The 20,991-nt window shown below is 45.8% G+C and overlaps 1 protein-coding gene across 4 annotated transcripts in view; it reads left to right on the top strand.

The window, feature by feature from the left end:
• The window catches only part of UBE3C (ubiquitin protein ligase E3C), a 120,727-nt gene that overhangs the window by 83,474 nt on the left and 16,262 nt on the right, over nucleotides 1-20,991 (top strand). For all 4 annotated transcript variants that reach the window (XM_032644074.1, XM_032644073.1, XM_032644072.1 and 1 more), the window contains exons 19-21: nucleotides 13,618-13,830; nucleotides 20,456-20,644; nucleotides 20,743-20,809. In XM_032644074.1, coding sequence (XP_032499965.1) covers nucleotides 13,618-13,830; nucleotides 20,456-20,644; nucleotides 20,743-20,809 — 469 coding nt within the window. The remainder of the gene's footprint in view (nucleotides 1-13,617; nucleotides 13,831-20,455; nucleotides 20,645-20,742; nucleotides 20,810-20,991) is intronic.

Below are 20,991 nucleotides of genomic sequence, written 5' to 3'. Positions count from 1 at the left end.
TTACAGGTGGAAAGAGTGTCGGTGGCCTTTTCAGCCGGCTTGGCTCCCAAGGGAAGGAGAGAGAGGATCTCTAGAGAAAGCACAAGTTCCAGAGAAGAATGGGTGGATGGTTTGGTCGGTGTTCAAAGACAGGGTAGCAGTCTTCGGTGAAGTGTCCGTGGGTAAAGAACCAGACAGGGGGTTGGTCTGGAATCCTGGGAGAGGCAGGAACTGATGAGCAGGTGTGCCCCAGAGCTGCACCCTCTGCGGGAACTTGCTGCGATGGCGCAGGTGTTGTCTGGCTGCCCTGGGGCCGGTGCAGGGAATCTCCTTGTGATGTCGTCCTTCTCATCAGCTTGGGGGTCAGCAGCCGCTGTGGCTCGTGGCTGCGGCGTTGAGCAGCCCTGGGGCTGGTGGAGGGCCAGGGGCCATCTCTGCTAGACGAGGTGAGAGGGGGCAGCCACTGGTGAGCGCCCGGCTGACGCAGGGCTGCACTGCGGTGTCTGGAGAGACTGTGCAGAGTGAGCACATGGGGAGGAGGGCCCCAGGAGGTGGAGTCTCAGTAGGGAAGAAAGTGCACCAAGGAGGAGGGGTGAGCAATGTGCTGAAGGCAGCTGGGAGGTCAGGAAGGTGGGGCTACGAGGGGCACAGCTCTGCTCAGGGCGGTGACACTGAGCCAGCAGCAGGCTGAGTGCAAGCCACGCTCAGAGCTCAGTGTCCAGGGGTGATTACTCAGCAGCTTTACCGTCTTTGAATAAGTAAGTAAGAGACTAATGTTGCTACGTAATCATTTTCTATAAAAATTAATCAGAACTATAATCATTTTCAACTTTACAGTTAAATTCCTTTATTTGTAGTTCTGTTCTCTGTGGTGCGTATTATATTAAACAGACCTTCCCTCGAAGCTTCGTGTATGGAGTTGCCCATTTGAGAAGCACCCTCATTAAAAACTGATGCCTGCAAAGTAGGTGAAGCTCTTGTGACTTATTTTGAAGTAACAGTGTTTTGGGAGTACAATTCACATTCCATAAAATTCAGCCTTCTAAAGAGCACAGTTCAGTGGGCTTTAGTACATTCACTGGGTTGCGCAGCCATCTCCACTGTAATTTCAGAACAAATCCTAAAAAAGGAAACCCCATGTTCATTAGCAGTTGTTCCCCATTCTGCTCCAGTCCTATCAACCCTGGGCCACCACTGACCTACTTCCTGTCTCTGTGATTTGCGTGTTCTGGACATTTCACATAAATGGAATCACACAATACGTGGCCTTTTGTGACTGATTTCTTTGCCTTAGCGTAATGTTTTCAAGGTTCCTCCATGTTGTAGCATATATCAGTACTTCACTCCTTCTTTGTCTGAATAATGTTCCATCCTGTGAATATGTACTGCAGTGTATCAGTTCGTCATTTGATGGATTGTTGGGTTGTTTCTGCTATTGGCTATTACGAGTAATGCTGCTGTGGACCTTCATGGACAGTATATTTTCATTTCTCTTGCCAAGAGAAATACATACCTAGGAGTGGAAGTGTTGGGTCATATGGTGACTATATCAAAATGTCCGCACCCTTTTACAATCCCACCAGCAATGTATGCGAGTTCCATTTTCTCCACATCCTTGCCAACACTTACTATTGTCTGTCTTTTTTGTAACACCCATCCCGGTGGGTGTGAAGTGGTGTGTCATTATGGTTTTGATTTGCATTTCCCTGATGATTAATGATGTTGAACATCTTTTCGTGTGCTTCTTGTCTTCTGTGGAGAAATGTCTATTCAGGCCCATTTCTTAAATTGAGTTGTTTGCCTTTTATTAAGTCCTTTATATATTCTAGTTTCAAGTCCCTTATTAGGTACGTGGTCTGCAAATATTATCTCCTTTTCTTTGGGTTGTCTTTCATTTTCTTGATGTTCTCCTTAGAAGCACAAAAGTTTTTAATTTTGTTTTTCTTTTGTTGCCTTATCTAAGAAACCATTGCCTACGCCAAGGTCACAAAAATATATACCTGAATGTTCTTCTAAGAGTTTTGTAGTTTTAGCTCTTACATTTATGTCTTTGATTCTTTTTTTTTTTAACATCTTTATTGGAGTATAATTGCTTTACAATGGTGTGTTAGTTTCTGCTTTATAACAAAGTGAATCAGTTATACATATACATATGTTCCCATATCTCTTCCCTCTTGCGTCTCCCTCCCTCCCACCCTCCCTGTCCCACCCCTCTAGGTGGTCACAAAGCACTGAGCTGATCTCCCTGTGCTATGCGGCTGCTTCGAGTTTATTTCTGTAGATGGTGTGAGTTAGGAGGTTCCTCTATATTCTTTTTCATATGGATGTCCAGCTGTCCCAGCACCATTTGTTGAAAAGACTGTCCTGGCACTCTTGTTGAGAGTCAGCTGACCACAAATGTAAGGGTTTATTTCTGAACTCTTGATTCTGTTTCATTGATCTCTATGTCTAGCCTTATGCTAGGGTGACACTGTTTTGATTACTGTAGCTCTGTAGTAAGTTTTGTGTTGTGTGTGTGTGTGTGTGTGTGTGTGTGTGTGTGTTAATGACACATGGTAATGGAACCCCAGGCCTAACAAAGCAGCGGGGTAGTGAGAATCGGTATGTCCTGGATATAAAAATCATGCTCCTTTATTTGTATCTCTTTGAGATGCATCATTATAGGCCCAGTTATTATTTATTTGTTCAGATTCCAAATGTCGCTATTTTAATAATACAGACTTTTAAGTGTTCTTCAACTTTAGTAATGGGCTTCAGCTTGACCTCACCATTTTAACAGTATGTTTTCTTCAGGCTCCCCTTATTTCAGTGACAAATTTCAGACATTGACCTGATGTTAGATTCCTTAGCATAAATTTCAAACAGATCATTTTCTCGCCTTAATTCATTTTAAGGCATAATGTATCTCTCCCACCTGGAGCTGTGTGCTGTCCTTGGTGTCAGTTCTCAGGGAGATAGTATCTGTCCCTGTCAGTGGTCCCTTTCGACTCAGTCTCAGCTCCCTCCCAAGGATGTCAGTTTCATAACTCATTGCACGAAAATCTTTGAAAGGATGAGCTATAGTTCTTGCTGTGAAGATGAGCCTTTATTTTGATAGCCTAACCTGAAATACTCCCTAAATTCAGTGGTTCTTATACAGTGCAGTGACAGACAACAGAGTAATTTTATTTGCATAAATTAAATCTTACTGCAGTTCTATATTATTTTTCCTTCCTGAGTGTATGAATTGTCCAATCTTGATTCGTGTAGAGGCAGGATAAGTACTAGATGATCCTGGCTCGCGGAAGCTGTCTGGCTCACTGGTAGCTCTGTGCGTCGCTGGTCAGTGACGTGCTGCTCGCATCGAGAATTGTCCTGACGACACAGTCTTGGAAAGTGCTGTAGATTCAGAGGGGATAACAGATCGCTCTTACTGCTGTACTCTGGAATATTTTCTTTTTTTTATTTTCTTTATTTATTTTTGGCTGCGTTGGGTCTGTTGCTGCGCGCAGGCTTTTCTCTAGCTGTGGCGAGCAGGAGCTACTCTTCGTTGCGGTGCTCGGGCTTCTCATTGCGGTGGCTTCTCTTGTTGCAGAGCACGGGCTCTAGGCACGCGGGCTTCAGTAGTTGTGGCTCGTGGGCTCTAGAGCACAGGCTCAGTAGTTGTGGCGCACGGGCTTAGTTGCTTCGCGACATGTGGGATCTTCCCAGACCAGAGCTCGAACCCGTGTCCCCTGCGTTGGCAGGTGGATGAATAACCACTGCGCCACCAGGGAAGCCCTGGAATGTGTTACCTCTTTAAACCAGATTCCAGGGAGAAAAATTTGGCATCTAAACCTTTCTCGTAAAAATGAAGTTTGTATAAATTCTATCTCAAAGCTCTTTAAAATAATGAAGTTTAGACAAAACCAGTATCAAAAATATAGTTATTTGAGGATCGTACTTAATTTAGTTCCTCACTTTAAGGATTTTACTCATATAATTTCCTGCATGGAAATTCCTAAGGGAGCAGAGTTTCTAAAACATATCTGATCACAAATGGTTAAACTTTGTACCAACATGTTAAAAATTGTCCAGATCTAAGTGAGTGTAATAGTATAGCACTAATAGTGTGGTATCTGAACATTAAATCTTTAAGAGAAGAAAATTGTATATTGATTGATTATGATATTTATTGGGTCATAATGTATTTAAATTTTCTTTAATGCATATGTTAGTGATTGTTTACTGTGATGAAGTGCAGAGAGGTCTTCAGGAGCACTCCTACATAGGAAGAACTACCTCGTGTCACTGGTCACTTCTCCATTAGAAGTTCCATTAGCAGATGATTCCTGCCTTGGTGTGGGTTGTGATTGCATTTTATCGCCTGTAAATCAGGCTCTAGACAGGGAATAAATAAACAGCTCAAGGATGTGGTAATGTCATCTTGAACTTTTTTTTTTTAACAGTTAGAAGCACCTACGTCCATTTAAGCCGATTAAGTTCAGAATATTTATTGAAGGAAATCTTTCATCGTATTTGAATTCTATTTGGAACTAGCTCTTTTTTTCTTGCTTCAGAATATTGATTTAATTGAAACAGAATGCCTGTAAATCACATTATTTGATAATATCTTGATCATATATTTCAAATTTTTAATTAGCAGGTGGTGAAACTTCAGCATAGTGTATAATTTTGTATTGAGTGGAATTCAGCACTTACTGTATCATAGAGTATAATATTGGCAGTTAACAGTTTATCCTGAGATTTTTGAGAGCTGGGAGAATTTATTTTTCTATTCATTAGAGTCCTTTTATAAAATGCTCACTGATTTGCAGAGGCTTTAAAACTGTTGATTGAGGTGAGTAGTAGTCATTTAAGTTACTTTGGTCCTTAAATGGCAAAGCTTCTCCTTTATAATATCTTGTTTTGAACTCTCAGACTCATTAAGGGTCAGCATCCGATTGTCATCAGACTGAGTGCTCTGAGCCTAAAGTTAATATATCTTCCCCTTAGATCTTCTTAAACATAACGTTCAGTAAATAGTTGGGCATTCTGTGCCTAGCGCAGGTCTTCCAAACAATGTTAAGACTTTTTTTCCTTTGATATCAGCAAATTTCAGAAGCAAGCTTTCTCTGAATCTCCCAGTTAACCACAGGGGACGATTCAGCACGAGTTTGCTCTTGTTGACCTTCAGCTTTTTTTGGAAACAGAAAAATCAAAGATCATAATTTATAAATATGAACAACTTATAATTTACAAATGATTATTTTGTTTGAACCTTATCCCTTCTGAGAATTGTACCTGCTTTTACAGCATTCTAATCACAATTTGTATTCTTTTCCATTAAAAACAAAGCACTCCCAAACCTGGAGATGATTCTTCTTTTTGCTAGTTAAGGTTACAGTTTTCTATATAAGTTTATTTCTTCAAAATTAAACATGAGGGCTTCCCTGGTGGCGCAGTGGTTGAGGGTCCGCCTGCCGATGCAGGGGCCGCGGGTTCGTGCCCGGGTCCGGGAGGATCCCACATGCCACGGAGCGGCTGGGCCCGTGAGCCATGGCCGCTGAGCCTGCGCGTCCGGAGCCTGTGCTCCACAACGGGAGAGGCCACAACAGTGAGAGGCCCATGTACCGCAAAAAAAAAAATTAAACATGAAATTAAAATAGTTTACAGTAAAAATGGCAGGTGTATTCCAGAATTCAGTTGATTCCAGTACCAAAAATATTATTGTAGTTTTAGCCATTCTGAGATACTCACCAAAATTCTTTCTGCTCCCACATAAAGTAGATCTTGCTTACTATTGAGATATCCCTTCTCATATTTTTTTAAGCACTCCCAGACACTAGTTTAACATGGGTCAGTATCAACACTGGGGCCATTTTCCTTTTTCTAAGCCATGTTAGATTCTCACCAGGAAAATTAGGAACACAGACTCTTGCTGGTGCTGCGTAAGGTGTATTGCATGTCTTTCCCTGCCTTTATTTGTGCGATAAGGGCAATAATTATCTAAAAGTAAATTCGGCCCATTTAAATCCTTCTAAACACTTAAAATGAGTAAATTTCCTTTATGAAAAGGTAGCCAAGTGAAGATGTATATTGCTGCTCTTGTTTCTAAAATTGGGATAACTTTGTTTGGGAGATAGCAGTAGGTTGGTGTTCTCCGTGAGTGAGACAGACCAGGCTGGGAGTCCTGGTTCCAGCAGCAGGGATCTGAGCAGAGGAGCGATAGCATAAGAGTCATGTTTAACAGGCCTCCTGGCCTCTGCTGTTAGAAGTAGCCCAGGGCTTCCCTGGTGGCGTGGTGGTTAAGAATCCACCTGCCAATGCAGGGGACACGGGTTCGAGCCCTGGTTCAGGAAGATCCCACCTGCCGCGGAGCAGCTAAGCCCGTGTGCCACAGCTACTGAGCCCACACGCCACAACTACTGAAGCCTGCGCGCTGCAACTAGAGAAAGCCTGTGCGCAGCAACAGACCTAACATGGCCAAAAATAAATAAATAAATAAAAAGAAGTAGCCCAAGTGGCAGCAGGAACCCAAGGACTGGGTGATGTCACCCAGGAGTGGGTGTGGCTACAGAAAAGGCCTTTCCAAGATTTAGAGTTCAGGGAGTGAAGGAGAATTTAGCAACACAAGTTCAGAAGAAACAGCTAGAAAGGTCAGGAGAAAACCAGGAAAGTGGTCTTTTGGAAGGGTTTATCTGGAAGCCAAATGAAGACTGTTTCAAGGGAGAGAGAATGACACGTCGGGTCAGGTGCTACCCGTAGGTCAGGTAGATAAGGACCGAGAGGTGACCATTTCTGCCAGCAGTGTGGACAAGCAGCTTTCCTGGAGTGGTGGAGGCCAGAGCCTCTGCACACGGGTCGAGAAAATGGGAGCAGTGTCTTCCAGAAGTACCTACCTTATGGTGTCCTGGAGCCTGTATCCCTACAGAAATAGTGCGTATATTCGGCAAAGCACACGAGCTGGAGTGTTTATAGCAGCGCGATACTGCACAGCCCAAACTGCAACCCGCAGGGGCCCGGGGGCCTGCCGGCCGCGCCCGGAAAGTCGCGGAGGTTGAAGGGCATCTCGCGGGGATGGGTGGCAGCCGGGCCACCAGGGTCGCCGGCCAGGCGGGTGCCTGCGTGCTTTTGCCCTGGGTGGGGGGCGCTTTCCACTTGGGGGGCTGGGCTGCAGCCTGTCCCACAGCTGGGGAGGGGCTGGGGAGGGAGGCCGGCAGGCAGCGACCCCCAGTCTTCTAAGGGGTGGCTGCCGGAGGGAGACGTGAGCAGTGGCTTCAAGGGGAAGGAGGCAGAGCTGCTGCCCTGGCGGCGGGGAGGGAGGGAGGGTCGGGTCGGGTCGGGTCGGGTCGGGTTGGTACTTCGGAGCAAGGCTGAGCTGGCAGGGCTCGTGGGCGGCAGTGCACAGCCTGGTGCCCAGACGGGCGCGTCCCCGCTCGGTACGCCTAGGGACTCTGAGAGACGGAAAGCCAGACCCTTGACTGCCCGGGGCTGGGGGTGTGAAATGTTCAAAAACCAGTCGTGGTGATGGTTGCGCAACTCTGTGAATATCTGAACCACTGGATTGTTCGCTTTAAATGGGTGAATCGTCCGGTACGTGAATTATATCTCAGCAAAGCTGTTACCAAAAAGTAGTGCTGTAATATGGTAGTTTGGTAGAGCCTTAATGTCAGAGGCGTTAGGGGAGGGGGAGGTCAGTGTGAGGTGGGTTCGTGGGTGGGGCATGTCACAGATATCATCACCCTCGTTAGTTAGTAAGGGTCCTCAGTACCTGGCAGAGACGCCTCCTACCCTTGAGGGACACCAGATCCTCACAGTTCAAAAGTCTAATATTTTATTATCCTGCTGGTGAAAGTAGAATTTTTAAACCTGCAAAATGTTTTCTTTTAATTACGGAGAAAAGTTCTTGGTTGTATGGGGTACCTTAACGAGTGTCTTTCCAGGAGCAGGAATATAACAGCTGCTCTAGAACTCCCAGATATTTACTTCTTTTTTTCTTTTGGCCGCGCCGTGCGGCATACTGGACTCTAGTTCCCCGACCAGGGATCAAACCCGTGCCTCCTGCAGTGGAAGCGCAGAGTCTTAACCACTGGACCGCCAGGGAAGTCCCAATATTTACTTCTTGTGGGTAGAAATGGGAGTGTGGGTTTTGTCACTTTGGCTGTGGAGACGTGAATGCTTTATCGTCTGGAGACCTTCTGGTGGGCCCAGTGGGAGGAGCAGAGCAGCCTCTGTGGAGCCTGAGCCGGGGGGAGGGGCCTGGGGGGCGGCAGTCGCTGGGCAGAGTCGCTGTCACACCCTGGGTGGGTTTCTGGATACCCGGTGAGGAAAACAGGATTGAGGCGTGCACTCTCATCCCCTACCCGTCTAGCGTCCTCACAGGATTTCAGGAGTGAAAGAGCTGTTTTTGAAAATAAAGCTGTCAAACCCTCCGTGAGGGTTATCAGTTGCCATGAACAAGTAAAAACCTCTCCTTCGCTTCCAGGGCTGGTGGGACACCTCGTCCCCCTGGGTGGCAATGGCGCAGGTGAGACCCGACACGCAACGTGTGCTGTGTCGCTGAGGGTCAGGCGGCGGTGTGGACAGAGGGGTACAGGAGTAAGCGGTGCGGAAGGGTTTGAAATGAAGCCCCATACACATAGTTTTGCATAACCTGAAATGTCTCAAAAGAGAATAAATGGTTTTTTGCGAACAAGTTCATGGATGCAGAATTCCATCCTACAGATCAGCGGTCCCTAGCACACAGTTGGCACTTAATAAATCTGCTAAATGACTAGGCACTGTATGTTGTACGTAGACTTGCACTGAAGATCAGATGTGTTTCCTGCCCTGCAGGAGCTTATCATAAAAATCAATGGTAGCCCCAGAGACCGTGTTTTTCAACTCTCAGTTATTAATTCTGAAGCCTAGCTACTAAATTAAATAGCATACTGCTATCAGCTTACATTCTTATTTTACATACCTTTTATTTTTCAAACTCCAAGGCTAGCATGATCTGAAATAATTAAAATTATCTCCTTGCTCAGTTAGAGTGGCTTTAAAACAAGACATCTCTGATATAGTTTTTAGATTAAGTTATAAATGTTCACTTTAGAACTACCTGAAGATTGATAGAGATGCATTTGAAAAGCATTATTTTTTCTTATTGATTCTTAATGTAGTAAATTACTGAAGTTATTTGGCCACAAACAAGCAGCCTGAGATGCGGCTCACACTGACTCTGCCGGTAGGGCCCTGATCTGCGTTGATTGCATTGCGGCTGCACTTACTTATATTAAAAGGCTTCTGCCATAATTAATCCTTTTTATTTCAGATCATTTTGGCACAATTTCTAGCTATAAACACTCATAAAAGACAGACAGTTGAAAAATGCGTTATAGGGCTTTTTTCAATATACCTATTGCTATTTTTTCATGACAAGTAGTTATTGATATGCTTCTAGGAACAAGTGTGGTGCAGCTGACTGAGAATTAAGGCCAGTGTGAAAAACGCTAAGTGGATTATTTTGCATAAAAAATTGGCAGTTTTTGAAGTTGTGTAATTAACCTGTGTTTAGAAAATACCCTGATTTATGCTTACGTTTGTATCTCAGTTGCATACATTATGGAAATTTAATTTATAACCCATTTAGCTGATGCGATCATAGTTTTTAGTGCTATCATTTATTAGTGCTTGTGTATTAAATGCTCTAAAGGTTTAAACCTGCCTCGTGTAAAAAATTATACCTATGCATTTACATTTTATGAGTCACAGTGGAATTTCTGTTTAAAATTCAGGTAGCTCTGATAGATTTAACAAACTTCACAGGTTTATTGTTACTAATGCAGAAATGGCAAACAATGACCTTATATATTGAACATCAGATGATTTACACCTTGAGTTTACTTTACAGTCCACTGTACAAATGAGGCTTTTCTTCAACACCTGGGATCAATCACGTCGTCTTCTGCAGAATGCTCTCCTTGGCTCTGAAGGCATCATTCATTTAGAAGTAATGGGGTTTATAAGTGCTTCAGGTTAATAGTATCGGCCATTCTTAACTTGAAGCAAACCGTGGCTTCTCCAAACAGCTCACTCTTTACATTATCAGTGGATGACTTAAGTACCAGTTGCCGTTTTATTACTCATTCTCTAATTAAGAAGTCCTTTTATGCCATCCTTTCAAAATTAATTGGGTAATCATTAGTCTTCAGATCAAATAAAAGCACAGGGACATAACAGTCCAGTTTCCCTGGCACAGAGCATCTGTGGTCTCCACTGGGAGAAGATGGGGAGCCTGGCCTCCTGAGACGCGGTGACGCGGTGACGTCCCTCAGGAGTGTGGCTCATGGTGCCGGCCAGTGGCTTCTGAACCGAAGCCAGTGCACTCTGGGTGTTTACTTCTGGGAGGATGTTTCATAGCTGTTTTCTAGTTTCCTCCAGTCATATTAGTGGGTGAGAGTTTAAAATGTGGGTCTCAGGGGGTACCTGAGCTTTCTCTGGACGTTTAGGGGGAAAGGGGGAAGCATGCATATGAGTGTGTAAGGGTCAGTGATCATAGACTGCCACCCGAGTATGAGATAGAGCAGCGGTCCCCAACCTTTTTGGCGCTAGGGACCAGTTTTGTGGAAGACAGTTTTTCCATGGGGCAGCGGGGAGGAGGAGATGGTTCAGGCAATAATGTGAGCGATGTGGGGAGCGGCAGGTGAAGCGCCACTCACCTCCTGCTGCGCGGCCCGGTTCCTAACAGGCCCCGGACCGGTACCAGTCCGCAGCCCGGGGGTTGGGGACCCCTGAGATAGAGGGTTCAGTAGTGCAGTAGTGCTGGAAGCTGTGACTACGGAAGGGTCCCTCCCACGGTGCACAGTGGCACAAGGCTGCCATCTTTAATGTGGGGAAGGTGGGAGGGGCAGTGCCAGCTCACTCTGGCATTAGTTACGTCACACAGGTCTGTCTCACTAAACCCTGTGCTTAGCCTTTAGCGTGTGTGGGTGTGGCCAGGTGGGTGGCCTCTTGGAAGAGTGACTTCTGAAGTTAATTTCATGGCTGAGCGATCACCCCTTAGATTAAATTTGGCTTTATTTTAGTTGCATGCATAGCATCATAGCACTGAATCCTCACACAGTGGTTTAAAGAAGATCGGAGTGTGTCACACGGCATAGCTGATGGTAGGGGTCGCTAAGGCAGAGTTAGTCCAACCCTCACACCCTGTCTGTCCTTCTGGGGTCACAGACTGCCCTGCAAACAGAGAAAGGTCCATGATCCCCCGTGCTCAAGGCGACGCTTCCAGCTCTGCATTTACCAAGCGAGGGACTGACACCCCTTCTCCCCTGAGAGCGGGGGTGACTACAGTCATGGGAGCTTCTCAGAGGATCCGTGTCCTTGCAGATTAGATGTATGGTAACAAAAATGGCCTTTGTGGGGGAAATCCAGATTTACCCTTGACTTGCACATAAGAATCACTTACCTTACGGTCAGTCGGATTTTCCAGGGGCCAAATGGAAATGCGGTCACTGGTGCTGCCTGTTTGGCAGAACGCCTGTTACGTAGCAAGCATTCGATGAGCGGTAACTATGTTCGTTAGAACATTTTTGACAAGAAAGATTTGTCGGGGCTTCTAAGTCATCTGCTACAATAAAATAATAATGCTTCTGAAAACTTTACAGCACGTTTCTGATTCCTTGTCGCATTTTACAGCCTCAGGCCACAGGGATGGTGAACCCTGACATTATGTTGGAAAACTTTATATAATTGTATTTCCTACCCTCTTTTGCTGGAGAATCTCTGGAGATTAATATAGTAATACTAACACTTAGTGTAATCCACACTGGTCATCAGGGAAATGTAATTTAAAACCACAATGAGATTAGATTACCCCGTTGCACCAACCGGAATAACTAAACCTTAAGAGTGACAGTACTGATAATTGGTGAGAATGTAGACCAGTTAGAACCTTCCTGCATTGCTGGTTCATGGCGAAAAGAAATTGTGTTTTGGAAGACAGCATGTCAGTGTCTAATATAGTTAAACCTTGTGCTCCAGTACTTCCACTGTCACCCAGCCTGCTCAGGTATACAATAAAGAGAAATCAGAGCACAGACCCACAGAAAGGCAGGCCAGTGACTGATACAGCAGCTCTGTGATCATAGCCGAGACTGGAGACCACTCACATGTCCATCGTCATGTGACTAGGCAGAGCTGTTAACAACAGTAACATAGGTGAATCTCAAAAACAGTATGTTGTGAGAAGACAGATATGAAAGAACACATACTGTATAGCCCCAATTATGAAGCTCCAGAACTGGCAAAACTTATCTGTGGTGACAGTAGAGTGAGGGTTAGCCTGAGGGAGGGAGGGTGTTGACTGAGGACTGAGGGGGCGCTAGGTTTGGGGAGGGGGTGTAAATGTTCTCTGTTGTGATCTGAACGGTCGTTACACAGCTGTGAGCAAGTACTGGCGTGTTGTACATTTCACTTTATGTAAATTATACCTTAATATAAAGAGTTGCAAAAGTCATTACACATTGCCATCCTTAGACGTAAAGGTAGACAGTAACTTACAGGGAAAACACTGATCTGGGCATCAGGGAATCTGGGTTTTGACACCAGTTTTGCTGCCTCTAACTCAATACTGGGCAAATCTCCCGAGTTCTAAGGCCCGATCTCTTCATTTTACACTGTGTGTTGGCAAACTACAGCCTGTGGGCCTGTAGCCTGCCACCTATGTTTGTATGGTCACCGAGCTAAGAATGCTTTTTTTTTTCCCCCATTTGATGGTGAAAAAAAAATCTAAAGAAGAAGATGATTTCTTGACATTGGAAATTACCTGAAACCCAACCTTGGCACACATTGTGCTCCTTTTGTGCTAAAGGGCAGAGTGGAGGGGTGGCCACCGACGTGGTCTGGCCTGCCGTTGTGAGTGGAATTGTGACCCCCCCCCCCCCCAAAGATGTGCTCAACTCCTAATACCCTGTACCTGTGATGCGACATTCGGAAAGATGGGTCTTTGCGTATGTAGGCAAGCTCAGGTGAGGTCATATTGGGTAGAGTGGGTCCCAGAATCCAGTGACTGGCGTCTTCATAAGAGAAAGGAGAGGGACACACACAAGGGGAGGCCAGCACGTCCAGAGGCAGAGGCTGGAGGGGCACAGCAACAGGCCAGGGCCCAGCAAGGTGCCGGCAACGCCGGAGCTGGAAGAGGCAGGAAGGACCCTCCCCTAGCGCCCGCCCAGAGAGCGTGGCCCTGCTGCCACCTTGATTTCAGGCCTTCAGACTGGGAGACGATCAGTTTCTGTTGTTTGAAGCCACCCAGTCTGTGATGCTTTGTTACAGCAGCCCTAGGAGACTGACGCACCTGCAAGACACTTCACAGAAAGCACCTGGCAGGCTCTTGCAGCATGAAGGCTGTGGCTCTTAAAAATCCCCATTGGCGCTTCGGCCCCAGAATTCTTTGGTAGTCTGTTCTAGAAGCTTCTACGTAGTGAATGTATGCATTGAATGCTTAAACCGTGGCCTGGCACGTGGTAAACGCTCACCAAATACTAGCTTCCACCATCCTCCTCATGGAGGAGAATCAGTCGTCTGCTATCTTAGGATTCTGTTAAATATCAAATTGGACATACGTTTTCTCATTTTTAGGAAGTATGAAAAAAGAGTTCTTATGAAATGCTAATCAGTGGTCTTTGTTCTCATTTGAAGGCTCTCTACGAAAATATGCTGGTGGAATTGCCCTTCGCTGGCTTTTTCCTGTCCAAGCTGCTTGGAACCAGCGCGGACGTGGACATCCACCACCTGGCGTCCTTAGACCCCGAAGTGTATAAGAATTTGCTGTTTCTCAAGAGCTACGAAGGTGACGTGGAGGAGCTGGGGTTGAACTTCACTGTGGTGAACAACGACCTCGGAGAGGCGCAGGTGAGTTGTGGCTCTGGTATGCGGGGACGTTTGGTTCCGCGGTATGAGCTTGTGCGCATCTTCCTCGGAAGAGTCCCGGGGCTGAGAGCAGAGCTGGGGGAGTTCTGGTGGTGAGCGCAGCCCTCGCCACCCCTCGTGGTGCCAGGCTGCCAGGCACAGCAGCCGTCCTCCTGTGACGGTCACTCGCGTGGCTGTGAGCTAACCTTGCCTCCCGCCTCACTTCTGGAGCCTCGGGGGCGGGCAGTGCTCCTTTGTCCTCATCCAGCCGAGTGGCCCTCGGCAGCTCTTAACGCGGGTCGCAGACCTTCACTGTCCACCTGCGTGCTCCTGTTATTTTTATCCTTGAGAAAAGTAAATAACATACTAGAGAGTCAAGCTAAGGTTTTGAATAGCTGCTTTATTGAGATACGATCCGTGTACCATGAATTCCGCCCTGTAGCCTGTACAAGGTGGGTTAGTACGACCAGCTCCAGCATCCACGTTTAGGACACTGTTATCACCACGGAGACACCGTGTGCCCAGCAGCACGTCCCGCCCGTCCTCAGTCTAGGCGAGCACTGGCCCACTTCCTGTCGCTGTGCACTTGTCTCTTCTGGGTGTTTTTCACACCTGGAACCTTAGGGTGTGTGGCCTCTGGTGCCTAGCTTCGTTCACTGGGTGCTGCAGGTGTACTTCACTCTCTTTTCTGGCCAACTGATGTATATGATGATGTATATGTGGATGTAGCACATATCCTTGACCAGCTGATAAGTGTTCGGGTTATTTCCGCTTTTTGGCTCTTAGGAGTAATACTGCTATAAACACTCACGTACACCATACGTACTGAACGATTTAACGCCCAGGATTTGCTTCGGATGTCATGAGAACCGGGTCAGTAGGTGAAGGCACAGGTGGCCTAGATTGGCCGCGAGGTGGAGCTTGCTGAAGCTGGTGGTGGAGGTGGGCGTGGGGGTCATCATACGATTCTGTCTACTTGAACACGCGCGCACGTGATCCCACAGCCTGCAGACCTTTAAAAGATGCACACAGGCAAATCGAATTGTTTGAGCACTTTGGAAGTCATATTTGTTAATATGTCATTGGATTTTTGAAGTAACCAACTGTTACTATAATGCTGATTGGGTCTTCGTGTTTCCGGTTACTTTGAAGTGCCTCTTGCTGCCTTGTGCAAATAATAATAATATCCAGTTAATTCTGGATAAAATAAGGAAGATAATGAGTGACCCTAAAGGTTAAGATTTAAGATTGTAGAGCAATTTTGACTAACTGAAGGATAAAACGTAATTTTTTCTCCCTGATTAAAATAGTTCCATGTAGCATTTTCGCTGTATATTTCTCCGTATCAATTAATTTCTCTTTTCCTATTAGTTATACTCCATCACCAGTATTCCCATTTTTGGAAGTCTTTTCTCCGTTCTGCCATTTAATATGAACGCTTTATTTGGTAAGAGTTTTAAGTGAACTGTGTACATAAAATATAACTATATTATGTTACAGTTTCATTTAACATTCTAATGAGGATGGATTGTGATGGTCATGTAAGATGTTAATGAGATACACTAACATACTAGGAGAAACGATAGAATAAAAATCAGATGTTTAAGAGTAGTCGTGACCTGATGTCTATTTGAAACTTTAATATTGTCTTGCTACATGTATATTTATATTTTCAGTCAGATGAAAAACATTCCAACTCTTAAAAAGAAGAGTAACCAACCGTGCTTTTCTGACTTATATTTGGTTTTCACAGAAGTTGTCTCTTTTGCAGGAGAGATGCATCTTTTCTGCTGTTCTTACGTAGATTGATAATCTTTTCTGAATCTAGTAGTTGGACTTTAACTATGAAAGTATTGTTATCTTTAAACTTTGTACTTGCTTCTCTAAGCTTCTGTTACTCCTCGGTTTCTAGTCCAGGCTTTCCAAGGTTGTCGGCTTTGCCAGCTTAGAAGTATCTGTGTGTCCAGCAGGTCCGTAGTGTCCAGTCCAGGCCGCGTGGACCGCGCACTGACCCCACGGGTGACTGAGCCCTGTGGCGCAGCGCTGACCCCGTCTGGATCGACGCGGCTTCGAGTGTTTCCTGTGGTGTCGCCTGCTCGCCTCCATGCCTGTTCTTCCCTCCTTCGTCGTTCAGGAGGGGTTGGTGGCGCTCTGTGCGCCGGCCAGTGGGCTGTGCGGAGGAGGTTGCCTTTAACTGTAAGCGCACCCTCATTCTAACTAGAGGCAGATATGATCTGCGTTGTGAGATCTGTAGTTTAGTAGTAGCTCAAAAGGATTGCTCCCATCCAAGTAGATCAGGGAGGGCTGCCCGGAAGAGGCTCTGGGTGGGTGATGAGGGGTCACCAGGTAGGTAAACAGATGGATTTGGAAGTGGCTGAAGTTTCACAGGCTTGGAGGAGAGTAGGTAGACAGAGCCAAGAAGTCTGGGCTTTATCCTGTCGTCCATGGAGAACCTTTTAGGGCCTTGGGCTTTAGGAAGGCTAAACGTACGCTCAGGAAGAGAGCCGGTGTTTCATTTAGCTGATTTGGGGGTGTTTCGGGGTAAGAGAGCCTACCAGGTGCGTTTCAGAGCTAGTAGGAAAACTAATAATAAGACACTTGCGCCTCCTGTCAGCGGAAGCTGAGGTTCTGGTTCTGTGAGTCAGGGCGGGTCCTGGGTATTCTCTGGGTCAGGTGGTTCCAGGATTCAGAGAAACCACAGTTTGGTTAAGCAGTGAGAAAAGCTCTTAACAAGAGCAGTTTGACCGTAATTTTCATTTGTAAAATTACGTTCTGTGGATCAGTGTCTTGGACTAAGTAGATTTTATTTGAGTCGGACGAGGGGTGGGGCAGGCAGGACATTGCAGAGTTTCTCTTTTCCAGACTGAAGAACATGCTATTGTTAGATGTGTCACGTTTATTTATCCATCTGTTGACGGACATTACAGTTGTTCCAGCTATCGTGAATAATGATGCCATGGCTGTTGCTGTATAAATATCTTTTGGGGTCCCTGTTTTCAGTTATTTTGGGTGTATACCTAAAAGTGGAATTGCTGGGTCATATGGCAGTTCTGTGTTTAACTTTTTGAGGACCCTCTGTACTGTTTTCACATGATTTTACATTCCTGCCAGCAGTGCACAAGGGTTCCGATTCTTCCACATACTTGTCTGCACTTGTTATTTTCCGCTTCCTTTTCTCTCTGTTTTTTAAATAAGAGCCCTCCTAGCGGGTGTGAAGTGCCGTTTCACTGTGGTGTTGCATATAGTACACAGCGCTGTGCGGTAGTACCGAGAGTCCCTCAGGAAAACTAAGAGATTTAGTATCTTTTCATTGGCTTCCCCCCTTGACTACAGAACTGTTCTGTGGTTTATTCTCCATCGTGATGTCTTCCAAAACTGAAGCAAAAAGCGTACACAAGGGCTTCCCTGGTGGCGCGGTGGTTGAGAGTCCGCCTGCCGATGCAGGGGACGCGGGTTCGTGCCCCGGTCCGGGAAGATCCCACGTGCTGCGGAGCAGCTGGGCCCGTGAGCCATGGCCGCTGAGCCTGCGCGTCCGGAGCCTGTGCTCCGCAACGGGAGAGCCCACAGCAGTGAGAGGCCCACGTACCGCAAAAAAAAAAAAAAAAAAAAAAGCTACCTGTTTCAGAAATAGGTGACTAAATCCTAAACAGGAATAAAGGAAATAATGCTTCCTGAGACCTCCTCCTTCCTCCTGCTTGGTCATCTAGGCATCTTTGAGAACTGGCATCGATGCTGTAAGATAAAAGGATGAGGGGCTGAGAACCAGATTTCATTTGCTTGTTTTGTTTTGACCTCTTCTTCCATCTCATAGAGCTGAAATTTCAGCACTGCAAAACTGAGATGTTTTTAGAGACGGGATTTATTATTGTCCGAAGGGAACGTCGGCACGCAGACAGTGATGCTGCTGTTGCCTCGCTCCACGTAGTGGCACGACTTGGAAGAAACGAAATAAAAGCTTTGGGGCCGTCTCCGAGGCCTTTGCTAATGGGGGTATTTCCCATTTTCCTTCTGAAATAGACGGTAATGGTGAGATGTCGCGTATGTAAGAGTTCCATTAAAGCGCCACTGATAATACTGGAATCTGTTCAAAGCAAAAGTGTGAAGTCAGGATGTTCCAGTTACTCGTAGAAATTCCCACTGAGTAGAGAGATTATAGATGATAACGCGTAAGAATAATTATACTAAAGAGTCTAATTGGAAAAATTAAAGTCACTGGTAAAGTACCTCGTTTGGGGAGAGATCGTATGGATTTCTGTAGAAATATATGTAAAAGCCTAGTTCTCATATACAGGTTTAGGTTTATAAAACATCACGATTTAAAGATATGTAATATGCAAATACTTCATTGTGTTGGCAGGTTATGTTAATGAATCTTCCCTTTTAAAATAACGGTGTTGCTCTCCAGTTTTTTCTTTAGTGTAATCAGTATGGCTGCTTGTTAGCTTACTCAAAAGTGAACCTGAAATTTTAGATTACTAATTTATGCACATATCTCCCTTGAGGAAAATGCTCAGGGTTTAAGATGGATCCATAAATAATCATCTGTTCTGTGGACGAGCACTGAACTTGAATCATGAGAGCCTGGCTAAAGCCCTGGTTATGCTGCTTTGCTGTGTGACCTTGGGCGAGTCACAGACCCCGTGCTCATCTTCGGAAGGGGATAAGCTGCCGTGAGGATGAAATGAGCCCCTGTGCGTGAGTGACGGCTGCGGGGGGGCGGGGGTGCAGAGGGTGCGGTGCCTGTGCACTCCCAAGGGCCGTAAGGTGTAGACGTCCAGGGCGGCAGAGAGGAGAGCTCTTGCTTTAAAGATTCCATGTTTAAAGATTTAAATATGCCCCTCAAAACGGAACTCTGAGGACAGATTTGACGTGATTTAAACATACATAGCTTTTTAAGTGTAGCCTGAGAGAGGAGCTTAAATTACCAGCGTAACCACTTTAAAGTTACTAGAAATGTCAGTGCTGTCTGATTACTCAGGTAACGGGGGCTTTGGAAGCTCTTTAAACGATACCTTCACGGGTCGTTTTTCTTCCAGATCACACAGTACATCATCATTTATTATCTGCTTTTAATCCACTTAAAGGAAGCGGGGTGGTGTCTTAGCTGTGGAAACAGAACCGCAGCTCCTGTGGCTCGGGTGACAGGAGGCCTGTCGGGAGAGCGGCACAAGAGACAGCGCGGCCTCGCCCCAGAGCCCCTCCTCGGACCTGGCGGTTCCAGCCCTGGGAATGCGAATTAGTGAGCAGTGAAGCGTCATCTGATACAGCTGCACACCTTTGATAGCACTAGATGGTTGTGTAACCATCAGACAGAGGCTAATTTAAGTAAAGCCATCACCAGATCTTAAAATAGCCCTTTCTGTAAAGTGATAAAACAATTGGGGTAAAATGGCATCACCCAGAGGGAGGGGGTGTCTTTGTTGCACTTGGAATATAACTACCAAGAGCCTAAAGGCTGTGAAGGAAATCACGGCGGGGGGAGGGTATCAGTCATTTTCCCATGGCCCATAATCCAAGCATTCCTCTGCTTTTACCCCCCCAAGTTTGCCCTCTACTCACTAGGCGTATTGAGCCTGTTTTGAATGTTACCCAGTTTCCACTGGCAGCAGTCCCCTTACTGAATAACTCCTCCACTCTGGAATGTCTTTGTTCACTTTTACGGATGTATTTATATTTCTTTATACTTGGCATACATTACCTCATCCACACGCATTGAGAATGCATTTCTTTTGTTTAAGCACTAGTAAACGAGGATTCTGAAGTCTACTCTGGTAAATTAGGCTTACGTATTTGTAGCTGTCTGTGGAGTTTTGTCTAGTCAGCTTTGCTTATGTGAGTTTACATAGTCACAATTCCAGGATGGACAAAGCAAGTGTCACCGTGTCACAGAGTTCAGGGCCGGGTGACTTCTCTGTGGCACACAGTGAAGTGAGGTGCGGGGCACCCGAGTCCGGGCTCCCCCTCCCCGCTGCGGCTCATTCCCCCCAACGCTCCAGGGGTGCTTCCCAGGGGTTCCTGAGCCTGCGATTTTCTGAGTGTCGTTACACAGTGATAAAGAAGTTCTTTCTAATGCTTGCAGATACATGAGAAATGGAGTTATTTCTAGTGATTACCACTACCCTTTATATCGTATTCAAAGTACTTTATGGTAGTAATATGGAAACAGAGAAATATATGCTACCTGTATGTGCAAGTAAGAATACTCACTTTACTACGACCTCAATTCCTTAAGCTGCGTTTTCTCCAGAATGGATCCCTTCTGACTCGTGCTGGTCATTCGGTTCATATATTTGCACTTCGTGATTTCTGTTTTATTTAATTAATTTTTTATTGCCCTGTGTGATTTCTCATTATTATTTTTCTGATGGAATTGCCGTGATTACCTTGTAGCATCATTCCTTGGTACTTTGGAGGAAGCCGGGGTGGTTAATGATCTTAGAGACAGAATAGGATGCCAAGCTTTGGAGGGCCCACCAGGGGACTCCTGCATCTGAGGCCGCACGCGCTGGTTTTCGCCAACATTGTCGTGTACAGAGAAACACAGTCAAGTTCCCTTGAAACAGTTGTTCCTACTCTTGTTCTACCCTATACTTTGAGAAGTTTTTGACTCTTATTTTAATATTCACAGGTGGTTGAACTAAAATTCGGCGGAAAAGATATCCCGGTGAGCAGCGCCAACCGGATTGCGTACATCCACCTGGTGGCCGACTATCGGCTGAACAGGCAGATCCGCCAGCACTGCCTGGCGTTCCGGCAGGGCCTGGCCAACGTGGTGAGCCTGGAGTGGCTGCGAATGTTCGACCAGCAGGAGATCCAGGTCCACTTCTTGCACCTGGGGACACGGGTGTTTCCTGATGTGAAAGGCCTTCTTAAAATCTGCCTCCAGTTTTATAACCTGAACTTTTTTTTTTTCAGGTATTAATTTCTGGTGCACAAGTTCCCATAAGTCTGGAGGACTTAAAATCCTTTACAAACTATTCAGGTATGTTATCACTACTAGTTATCCATCCCTGAAAATGTTACAGATGGTCATATTTCCAAAGTAATTTCTAACATGCTTTTTTACATGGGTAATTCATTCATGATTTAAAACCCAGGCTGTATGGGGTTACAGTGAACTCCTCTTCCTGTCTCATTTCTCACCATCCCATTCCTCCCCTGCCG

Source organism: Phocoena sinus, chromosome 9 (genome assembly GCF_008692025.1).
Source record: "Phocoena sinus isolate mPhoSin1 chromosome 9, mPhoSin1.pri, whole genome shotgun sequence".
NCBI lineage: Eukaryota > Metazoa > Chordata > Mammalia > Artiodactyla > Phocoenidae > Phocoena > Phocoena sinus.
Note: the sequence above shows the minus strand (reverse complement) of the source record. Positions and strands in the feature narration are given on the sequence as shown.